At 36.2% G+C, this 12,085-nt stretch overlaps 2 protein-coding genes across 4 annotated transcripts in view; one reads left to right on the top strand and one right to left on the bottom strand.

Moving 5' to 3' along the window:
- Slc25a17 (solute carrier family 25 member 17) overlaps positions 1-12,085 on the top strand; it is a 56,779-nt gene that overhangs the window by 34,041 nt on the left and 10,653 nt on the right. For all 3 annotated transcript variants that reach the window (XM_015501882.2, XM_048803098.1, XM_015501883.2), the window contains exon 4: positions 1,339-1,490. In XM_015501882.2, the coding sequence (XP_015357368.1) occupies positions 1,339-1,490 (152 nt within the window). The remainder of the gene's footprint in view (positions 1-1,338; positions 1,491-12,085) is intronic.
- On the bottom strand, positions 9,127-10,020 carry LOC125616773 (dual specificity protein phosphatase 12-like). The gene is given in 2 exon segments (XM_048802970.1): positions 9,127-9,839; positions 9,842-10,020. Coding segments are annotated over 2 exon segments (831 nt in total). The 5' UTR covers positions 9,960-10,020.

Raw genomic sequence — 12,085 nt, forward strand, 5'->3', positions numbered from 1 at the left:
AGTTCCGCCATACACACACACACACAAAGGTGGGCATGATGGTATATGCCTATAATCCAGTGATTTGGGAGGCCAAGGCAGGATTGTAAATTCAAGGCCAGCTTGAAATTTACCAAGACCCTCAGCAGCTTAGGAAGACCTTGTGTCAAAAAACAAAACAAAAAAAAAAAACAGGGGAAAAGCATCCCTGGGTTCAATTCCTAGTACCAAAAATAATAATAATAATAATAATAATAGAATGTTTCTTATTTCAGGTTTGCCTCATATCTCTTCAGTGATTAGATTGAGGTTATATACTCTTGGTCAGAATAATGAGCAAATAGGTGACTGGGTCCAGTGGCATGGACCTGAGGTCCCAGCTACCCTGGAGGCTGAGGCAGGAAGCTGAGGTAGCAGGATTACTTGAAGCCAGGAATTCAGGGCCAGCCTGAACAACAAGGCAAAAATTTATCTCTTTAAAAAACAAACAAATGGAATGTGTAGTTGGTATAGTGTCTTTCTCAGGATATCACATCTGGAGTCATATATTATCTACCTGCTCCATTGGTTATTTATGATTTTTTACATTTGATTTAGGCATTGTATAATTGTTTATTTCCTTTCTTGCAAATATAAGCAGTTTTTGAGGAGATATTTAAGACAAATGCAAATATCCTGTTCTTTGCCAAAATTTCTACCTTGAATTTACCATGAATTTAAAATAATGATTTTCTAACTCCAATATTGCTTCCGTATTTATTCATCTTGGTGTTCTACTGTATTCTATTGTTCTACTGCTTGCCCCTCCTCCCACTTTTATTAAGTAATTAATTATTAGTATGGACCCATAAATTCCTACTTTTTCAGTGGTTTACAGTTGATTACTTTATTACTTCAGGGCTCAAATTGTCCCCGATTTGGCCAGTTGGAGCCCCTTCAGTCTGGTTCCCTTGTCTTTATGACATGCCCTCATCATTTGTGTGTACTTATTTTCTGTAATTATTTAATTTTAAATGTTATTGCCCATAATAAAATGTGAATGATGCTATGTCAACTAATAGACATGGTAAAATTGTCTCTAATTTTACATACTAATGTTACTAAAGACAATTGAAGGAGGAAATCAGTAGCTCAGACATTGTCTTAGTGGTTTTTCTTTGGTATTATTAATGCTAAAAAGAATTTCTTGATTTGGACATCCTTCAGAATATAAAATATGTATGTGATTTGGAGTCCTTTATAATGTGAAGTGAACCTTGAGACTGTGTGAGTGACATCAGACTTTGCTAGGACTTCTCAGGCAGTTTCTGATGGCTTTTTTCCATGACCTTTACTCTGCCTATTGTATTTTTCCCTCAGCCTTGCACCATATCGAGGGTGGTTTCCAGTTATTTCCAGTCTCTGCTGCTCCAATTTTGTCTATTTCTACACTTTTAATAGTCTCAAAGCAGTCTGGGTCAAAGGTCAACATTCTACCACTGGAAAAGATCTGGTAGTTGGATTTGTTGCAGGTAACGGGGGTTTTCTGGGTACAAAATGTTTTTGTGTTTTAATATTTATCTTGTGGTTCATATGTCCTCTGAAGAGATTATTGTAGCACAAAGTAATGCTACAAAGAGTATAGTCAGTTTGCTGATGTGGGTTTTTTTAAAATTTTTTTTGGTTGTAGATGGACACAATATCTTTATTTTATCTACTTATTTATTTTTTGGTGTGGTGCTAAACCCAGTGCCTCAGGCCTGTGAGGCAAGTGCCCTATCAGGAGCCACAACACCAGTCCCACTGATGTATTTTTTTAATGTGATAGAAAACCACATAGCATAAAATTTATCTTCTTAACGATTTAAGTAAGTTCATAGTGTGTTAAATGTATTCATATTATTGTGAAACATATCTCTAGAACTTTTTTGTCTTACAGACCTGATTTCACATCCCTTCTCCCCACCCCCTCCCCCAGCCCCTTGTAACCATCATTCTATTTTTTGTCTTTAAGAATTGATTATTTTAGGTACCTCATGTAAGTGGACTCAATATAGTAATGGTCTTTTTATTTAACTTTGTATAATGTCTTCAACATTCATCCATGTTATAATATGTGACATTTTTTTTTAGCTGAATAATATCCCATTGTGTGTATATATATATATATATATCACGTTTTGTTTATCCATTCATCTGTTGATGGATACTTGGGTTGCTTCCCCCTCTTGCTATTGTTTATAGTAATGCTATGAACGTGGGTGTGCAGGTATCTCTTTGGGCTATATACCCAGAAATGGGATTGCTGAATTTTGTGTAGTTCTATGTTTACCTTTGGAGGGAACCTTCATACTGTTTTCCACAGCAGTTATACTATTTGTATCCCCAACAACAGTAGTTCAGAAGTTCTAATGTCTCTACATTCTCACCAACACTGTTATTTTCTGTTCTCTGATAGTAATCATCCTAATAGGTATAAAATGATAACTCATTGTGGTTTTGATTTGCCTTTTTCTGATATTGAACATTTCATGAACTTTTTGCAGAAATATCTCTTCAAGTCCTCTGCCCTTCTCCTCTACCCCCAGTACTAGGACTTGAACAGAGGGTCACATGAATACTACACAAATGCCCTACCACTGAGCTATACCTCCAACCATTTTTTGGTTTTAATTTTATATTGAAACAGGGTCCTGCTAAGTTGCCCAGGCAGGGCCTTGAACTTGCAGTCCTTCTGCCTCAGCCTCTGAAGTAGCCAGGATTGCAGTTTTGCATCCCCATGTTTGGCTCCTTTGCCCATTTTTTAATTAGGTTATTGATTTTTTTGTTCTTGAGTTGTAGAAGTCCTTTTTGTGGTATAATAACATATATGTAGACTTTGTCCTTGGTGTTTGGCACAGCTCCTAAAACCGTTGGCATTTCCTGAGTGGTAGTATCTTTTGTTATTTCTAATGAGTGGTAGTATCTTTTGTTATTTCTAATGAGCCCCTTTCAACCATACCCTAGTTTATGCTAATAAGAGGACTATTAGTGGGTCCCTAGATAGCTTCACAGAAACCAACCATGTGATTCAAGGGGAGGGGAAAAGGAATGCAATTGTGACCAATGGGCCAATACTAGTATGCCCATGTTCTTTTATTTTTGTTCACTGAGTTCTGTGCTTACCAAAAGTGAATTTTGTCTTTTCCCAAGCCCACTTCTGCTAGTGGTATCAATTGCTGTGGTGAAGCATTATGGTATAGGTGTCCTCTCATGCTAACTACCGATTCCTTCTTGGTGCCAAGCCATTTAGTAGGAACTCCATTCCTTTACAGGGAGTAAGGTTCACTACAATCCTGAAAAAGATGTACATATTTACAAAGCACAGAAAAGAAACCCAAGGAAGGACTTATAGTTGGCTGTTCTTTATAAGAATATTGTCATTGAGTGTATCAGTAGACTGAGAATCTAACCATAGTTAATGAAATGGCTTCTGTCTAAACAAAGGTGTCAAAGGACAAAGCACATGAGCAGTTTTAAAACAAAGTAGTGCTTTGTTCCATTGCTGTGATTTTTGTCCTATTTTACTCTGAAATTCTATCAACATTAAAGGAATGTGTGAGATTTTCATTTATGCTGTTTCTGTTTCCTGGGCTGCTCCCTCTTGGTGAGCAGTGATCTCTGACATTATGAAGGGCTGGCATAAAGGTATCTTAAAATCAGCAAACTTGTTTTGGTGTGGTTAAATCAGCAACTTATTTTAAATACATCAGATACATAATGTTTATCCTATTTTCTTAGGATTCTGAGGTTTAACATACATTCTCTGAGCTATTGTTGCTGTTGAAATCTTTTGCCCATTTAGGTTCTAAGCACTTTTTTGGTTGTTTGAAATTAGATTGTGAGTTTTCTGGGGTCTCGTGTCCTGATTTTTAGCTTAATTTCAAGTCTAGGTATATAAACAAAGGAATATGCAAAAATAAAATCTTATTTACTTTTTGAAAGCACCTGAAGTCTTAGAAGATTTGGAGAAGTTGTCTTATCCAAATCGAAAGCTACGGCTCCCCTTCAGCTTTGCCATCTTCATGCTTTTGTTTATTTATTTCCTAGGCTTTCCCTGTGCCCTTATAATAGGATGAGAGTTAAAAAAAAAAAAAAAAAAAAGTTTTAGATCTCATCCCTCTACAAGAGGATAGCTCCCCAAGTGTAAACGTCTATCTTATGCCTGCAATTACTCATTCAATGCCCGTATTCCCTAGAAGGTTGCACACTTCTGGAGGGCCAGAAATGTTTCTACTTCTTTCATCATTGCTTCCCCAGTATCTAGTATATCACAACCAAATAGTGAAAAAGATACATTCCATTTAGAGGATATTAATCTTTGGATTATATGGTTGCTATATTGTTTTACGATTATCTTTGATAGGCTTTTTGGTTGAAGTCACCATATATGAACTTTTCTTTTTACAACATAAGAACTTAAGACTATAGTTTAAACAAATTTAGACCACAAGACTATTTGTAATCTCAATATATTATTTGGCACTAGAGATAAATTCATTTTTCAAAATATTATCAACAAGACCTCATTCTTTTTTAAGTATTTTTTTATGGTAGATGGACACAATACCTTTATTTTATTTTATTCTTTTTATGTGGTGCTGAGGATCAAACCCAGTGCCTCACATATTCTAGGCAAGCATTCTACCAACTGAGCTACAGCCCCAGCCCTCATTTTTAACCTTTTAATGAATATTTTGGAAATGAAAAATACCAATGAGGGGCTGGGATTGTGGCTCAGTGGTAGAGCACTTGCATGAGGCACTGGGTTTGATCCCTGGCACCACATAAAAATAAAAACAAACAAAATAAAGGTATTGTGTCCATCTACAACTAAAGGGAAAAGAAAAACACCAATGAATACAATAGTGTCTTCATATATTTAAATGTTTTAATTTAATACTAATAATTAGTTAATTAATTAAATAGACTTACTTCCAGGCATTGTGGCACATGCCTGTAATCCCAGCAGTTTGGGAGGCTGAGGCAGGAGAATCAAAAGTTCAAAGCTACCCTCAGGAATTTAGTGAGGCCTTCCCTAAACAAATTAGTGAGAATGTTTCAAAATAAAAAAATAAAATAGGCTGGGGATGTGGCTTGTGGTAAACAACCCAGGGCTCAATCCTCAGACTAAAATAATAATATAATAATAAAACAGACTTCCTTAAGCTTGTTTCAAATTACTGACTCCTACTCATGCTTTTATTCGGAGTTGCTGCTTCTTCAGGAATCCTTCCCTGTTTCTCATATCTACTACCTGCTGGTGTCATTGTGCTACCATAGTATAGTTCTTAGTTCTTAGTAGACAAGAGTCTACTCTACTGGATAATAATGAATCTTCACATTCTTCTTAATCTTCTGCTAGACAGTGAGCTCCTTAAAGTCAGAGGTTGCATCATTGTTATCTCTACAATGTCCTAGCACACTGCCTGGCACCTAGAAAGTGCTGATTCAAACTAAAGGACTGCTCCTTATATAGTCTTTCCCGTTTTACTACATGGCAACACTATTCTCATTGACCTGAATTTATCCTCTTTCTCTGTCACTGTACCTCCAATTGTGAGCAAATCCTTTTACCTCTCTTTATGTGGTATCCAGAATTTAAATATAGTAGTCTTCCTGATCCTTGGAAGGTATGTTCCAAGGTCCCCAGTGCATGCCTACAACTGCAAGTAGTACCCAGATTTGTACTTACTGTGTTTTTTCCTATACATACATACCTGTGGTGAAGTTTAATTTATAGATTAACCAATTAACAATAATAATTAATAATAAAATAGAGCAATTTTAATAATGTTTTATAATAAAACTTATTTAAACCTTATAAGTTGTTTATTCATGGCATTTTCCATTTAATATTTTCAGGCCACACTTGACCTCAGGTATGAAAACTGCAAAACATGAAACTAAGGATGGGACTGGGGGAGGACTACTGTACTTCACTACCGTCTAGGTCCTAAACAACATTAAATCTTGCTGGATTGGGGCTGGGGTTGTGGCTCAGTGGTAGAGCACTCGCCTCACACGTGAGAGACCCTGGGTTAGATCCTCAGCACCACATAAAAATAAATAAACAAAATAAAGGTATTGTGTCCATGTATAACTAAAAAAATATTTTTTAAAAAAATCTTGCTGGATATCTTCAGAGCATGATGTTGCTTCCACCTTTGCCCGATTCTGGCAGTATCTAGCAGAGCAGCCATTGTGGTCATATTAGAGACCATTGTGGTCATATAAGGAGCAGTCCTTTAGTTTGAATCAGCACTTTCTAGTATGTATGGGATCATATTCTGCATCTGTGTGTCCTGTGTTCTTCTCCATGAACTCTCCTCACTCCTTTTGCCTGTGTTCCTGCTGTTTCCTCTGCTGGTGACTGTATAGTTAACCCTTTCACTTCCTTTAAGATTTTTCCCTAAATGACCCAACTACTTAATATGGTACTCTTTCTTTCCCTCAATACTCTCTCCTCCTTCTTTGCTTAAATTTTGTCTTTAACCCTTCTAATATATTACATATTTTGCTTATTTATCTTATTTATTGTCTTTATTACACCATTATATTGTAAATTTCGTGAAAACAGAGATTTTTTTTTTTTTTTTTAATTCTCAGCACCAGGCTCAGCACACTGGTTTCTGTATTTTTTTTAAGTTATAGACAGACACAATACCTTTATTTTATTTATTTGTTTATTTGTTTTCTGTGTGGTGCTGAGGATCGAACCCAGTACCTCACACATGCAAGACAAATGCTCTACCAACTGAGCTACAACCCCATCCCCAATTTTTTAAATTAACATTTATACTGATTTATGGGGTATAGATTTATAATTTGAAACATGTATACTATGTATTATAATCAAGTCAAGGTATTATCCTCAAATATTATCATTTCTATTGGGAACCTTCAAACTCTTATCCTTTAGTTATTTTGAAATATATAGTGAATTATATAAACTTTAGTTACCCTACTATGCTATAGGACTTTAGAACTAATTCCCATATCTAACTGCTTTGATACCTGTTTTTGCCCTCTCCCTCTTTCCCCTTCCTAACTTTTAGTGACTTCTGTTTTATAATCTAATTCTATGTGATCCATGTTTTCAGCTTCCTCAGAATGAGAACATGCAATAAATTGTCTTTCTGTTTTTGGCTTATTTCACTTAGCATATTGTCCTCCAGTTCTATCCATATTACCACAAATGACAGTATTTCATCTATACATTCCATTGTATGTATGTATATATATATATGTGTATATATATATATGTGTATATATATATGTGTGTATATATATATATATATATATATATATACACATATATATATATCAGATTGTGTTCATCTGTTCAACTGTCATAGCACATCTTGACTGATTTCACATTTTGGTTATTGTGAATAATGCCGCATTAAATATGGGTGTTCAAGTATCCCTTTGAGAGAGCAATTTCATTTACTTTGGATATATACCCAGTAGTGAGATTGCCGGATCATAATGGTAATTCTGTTTTTTGTGTGTGTGATACTGGGGATTGAACCCAGGGGTGCTTTACCACTGAACTATATTCGCAGTCCTTTTTGTTTTTTATTTTGGGACAGGGACTTGCTAAGTTGCTGAGGCTGGCCTTGAACTTGTGATCCTCCTATCTTAGCCTCCCAAGTTGCTGGGATCACAAGCATGTACCATCCTGCCATTTTCATTTTTTTTTTTTGAGGAAACTCCATAGTGTTTTCTATAATGGCTATACTAATTTATATTCCCACCAACATTGTGTATAAAAGTTCCCCTTTCTCTGCATCCTCACCAGCTTTGTTATTTTTGGTCTTTTTTTCTTTTTTTGTTTATTTTTTTAAACTAAAACATAAAAATTGTACATAGTATGGGGTAACGTTATGTTTCTGTCTTTTATAATAGCCATTGTAACAGGTGAGATGATACCTCATTTGTGGTTTTTATTTGCATTTCCTGATGATAAGTCACATTTTATGTATTTGTGGAACAGATATTAATATCAGTAGAAATAAGCCTCAATAACTAATCCAGTCATTTGGCAGTTGGATTAAATTGGTGGTTCTCAACTAAGGTTAATTTTGACCCACAGGGAACATACAGCAATGTCTGAAGGCATTTTGGGTTGTCCCATTGAGGATGCTGCTTGCATCTAGTTAGTAGAGACCAAAGGTTCTGCTAAACACCATACTCAATAACAAAGAATCTTCTAGCCCAAAATGTCAATATTATCACAGGTAAGAGATCCTGGATTAAAAAATTTTACAATACTTTAAATTCTGAGATTCTCTAATTAGAGGTCCTCTCTGATGGTAGAAAATTCCTTGGAAATTATATTTATGAGTTTTAAACTTCTCTGCATAACATATTTTTATATCTTAATAACTACACATTCATTCTTACCATAATTACAACAGCTTTTTCTCTTCTTCCTGTGAGCTTCCTGTGAATGTTATACTATCACTGTAGAAATGAGTTTCATTATCTCCAAGGAGAACTAGGAATAGTATTATTGTTATTCAAATTATGCTTGAAACTTAGAAATGTATTATTATTTATTACAATTCTGTGCAAACTTTTTTTAAAAGCCCATAAGTACTTTGGGGAAGAATTTGGAAATAGAACCTCACAGATAACTTAAATGAAGAAGATAATTGCCATTTTTTTGAAATTGGAATTTTTAACCACTAGCTCTTTCTGAATCCCAATGGCATTGTTATTATTGTGATAATTCAAAACGCATTTCCTGCCTTCAGGCCTTAAATCTGACAAGTCAGGTTTATTCCTGTAGATCAAGTTATATTCTTTCCTGGGGAGTCAAATGGTTAATTTGTGGCTTTGACTTTTGTTCAGTAGCCATCACACATATTTCCCAGCACTGAATACTGAATCAGGATACTTTATTTTCATTTTCTCTCCCTAAGAAAGGGGTCTCACTACAGATAAAACAATTTGTTTTCAAGATTTCAGAAGTAAATACCTGTGTTCTAATTATTCCTTGTGTAGGGATGAAGGGAAGGCTTCTTTTTTACCCTACAAAGATAAAATGAAGACAGTAGATTTACAGGAGAAAAGGCTTAGGGGAAATCTGAGGAGAGTGATAACCCAGTAACTCAATGAGCTTTATTTTTTTTTTTTTTTTTTTTTTTTTTTTNCACTGCATTTTGGGCAAAGAAGCTGCCCATCCATCACTCCCAACAAAGTAGATTCCATCCACTGTACAGGTTCAATGAAATAAGATGTACATTGAGCCTGATTCCCTGTGGCAAGCATGCAAGATGGTGTCATTCTCTTGTGGGCAAAGGCTACAGGCCTGCTTCCTTCGTTATGATCCAAAATGCTAGAACTTCGAAATAAGGATCGCCTGCATTTTCTACATTTGTAGAGAACTTCATCTTTTAATCCTTGTGAAATGGTAGTTGGGTCAACAGCAAAGAGTTCTTGAGGTAAATTTTGCAGTTCTGGATACTTCTCTGTAACCTTTTGTAAGCGATACTGCTTATAAATTGCACTAGAGGTATCCACTTCATATCCCATTGCCTGGTATAATTTCAGTTGATATTCAAACCCCTCATTCATCTTAGCTTCAGGTTTGAGAGTCTGTAGATTTTCATAGGCTTTTTCAAAGGTAAGATGGTCAGTCTTCATCAAAAAAGCAGTCACTATAGCAACACTTCGACTGATGCCTGCATGGCAGTGCACCAACACCGCACGGCCCTCCGAGCGGGCCTGGCTGATGAAGGCCACGCACCGATCCAGATGGCTGAGCAAATCGGTCTCGGGTTTGTCCAGGGCTGGCACGAAGAGGCTCCGTAGACCTTCGAACCCAGCCCCTCCTTGAAACCAGGTTCTGAGTCCACCGTCAACACGGCAGAGATGCCGGCCTCCTTTAAATGATCCGGCTCTGCGACTGCCGCCGCCCCACCCAGGTACAGCCCAGGCCGCACTTCCAGCATCTCCCGGGCTGAGCTGGTTCCGCTCGCGTGCGGAATCCCGCTCCCGCAGCCATGGCTCGAGCCCTGACTCAATGAGCTTTAGATGCCCATATACCCTCAAATTGGGCACCCTGATATGACAATTATCTTAAACTAGAGGCCCTTGGAGACCAGCAGATGCTGGAAAAGGCTTCATTCTGATGTGTCCTTATCTGCCTAAAGATCAAATTCACCAAAAAGAAAAATGATTGCCTCTTCTCAGAGGAGAAGGGTATTTTTGAGGGCTAGGAAATATATTAGGGAGAATGAATGTACTTAGAGACCAAACAGTGTTTTGTAAATGGCTCTCTTTAAAAGTTGAGTGGAACTGGAAAACAGACAATAAATAGCTTGTGACAAAGTCTATCCAGGTATGGTAACATTCATCCTCACTTTCAGCTAATGAAACCTCAGGGAGAAGAGGAGAGGCAATCATTTTTCTTTTTGGTGAGTCTGGTCTTTAGGCAGATAAGGACACATCAGAATGAAGTCTTTTCCAGCATCTGCTGGTCTCCAAGGGCCTCTAGTTTAAGATAATTGTCATAACAGGGTGCCTAATTTGAGGGTGATAGTCCCTGGACTTCTTCACCTGAATCAGTGAGTAGTTTTAGTGTACTCATTACCATTCTTCCTCTTCTTAATTTTGGTTCTGTTTTCTTGAAAATGGTTTTATTTAAAAAAAAAAAATAGAATCATAGACATTCAAATTAGAAGAAAAATAATCTACTTCCCTTAGGTAAGTGAAGTTCTTTTTGGCATTCCCTTCTGGGAGCTGATTGGAACTGGCAAGAGTTTTTATATAGCTCACAAATAAGCAGCTTTCTTTATCCTTCCAGCCTGTCATGCATTATTAAGTGCTAGAATTAGTAGTCATAAATAGTTTGTGGCTTATTTCTCCTCTGTGGAATGTTGTCATTTGCTTGATTATATAAGTTGCAAATTTTACTAAAATTTTGGATCCTCAAGTGTTTTGAGTATCTTCCCAGAATTCATAAAATTGTAGTGGTTAAAAAGCATCTCTCCACCTGTTTTGACTTAGAGGATGAAAAAAGTACTTGAACTTCTCAGACCAAAAGCTTTGACATACAAAATGTTTTTGTAGAGACTTTATATGCTCTCATGCAGTCCATTTTGTGCTTGAGGTTTTCCTTAGATTCCTTTTAGTCTTGCAACTGTGTTAATGATGGGGACATGAAAGCAGAATATTAAAACTAGTTAAATCTTAGTCTTGGCTGCACTGTTTTGTTTTTAGTTATGGATGGATATAATACCTTTATTTATTTATTTATTTAGTTAGTTAGTTAGTTAGTTGTTATGTGCTGTTGAGAATTGAACCTAGTGCCTCACACTAAGCCAATGTTTTAAGGAAATTTTGAATCCTAAAGAATTTTTTTAATGGTCATCATATTTTATTTGTTTTGAAAGGCATACATGTTATTTCTTTCTATAATATTCATTGTGAGCTCTAGTTGTAACCTCTCCTCTCTTCCTTTTGTCTCTCTTTCTCTTCTTCCATTGCTGGTTATTGAACCCAAGGCTTTACACATGCTAGGCAAGTGTTTTACCCCTGAGTAATATCCCTGGCACTTACCTTTAATTTAAAAAAAGAAAGAAAAAAAAAAATGCAGTAGACTGCTCAGTAGCATTTTCCAGCCTGATTTTTCTAGCTTGTTTGTCAAGTGAAGTATATGTTGCATTGAATAGGAATCGATTCTAAACTCCAGGCGATAGGCATGTATTGATACCCTTCTATCTTGACCTCTGGGATGCTGGTGCTAAGACCAGCAAGAACCCTTTTAGTAAGGTTTATTCAGATTATGATCAATGTCCAAAGTGACAACATATGAATATATTAAATCATAACTAAAAATAACTTCTTGGTATTATGTGAATCTAAAAAAAAATAACAAAATATAACTTATAAAATTATTTGTTCATGTCGTTTTTTTAAGAGAGAGAGAGAGAGAATTTTAATATTTATTTATTTATTTTAGTTCTCAGCGGACACAACATCTTTGTTTGTATGTGGTGCTGAGGATCGAACCCGGGCCACACGCATGCCAGGCGAGCACGCTACCGCTTGAGCCACATCCCCAGCCCTGTTCATG

Source organism: Marmota marmota, unplaced genomic scaffold (genome assembly GCF_001458135.2).
Source record: "Marmota marmota marmota unplaced genomic scaffold, marMar, whole genome shotgun sequence".
In the NCBI taxonomy this organism is placed as follows: Eukaryota; Metazoa; Chordata; class Mammalia; order Rodentia; family Sciuridae; genus Marmota; species Marmota marmota.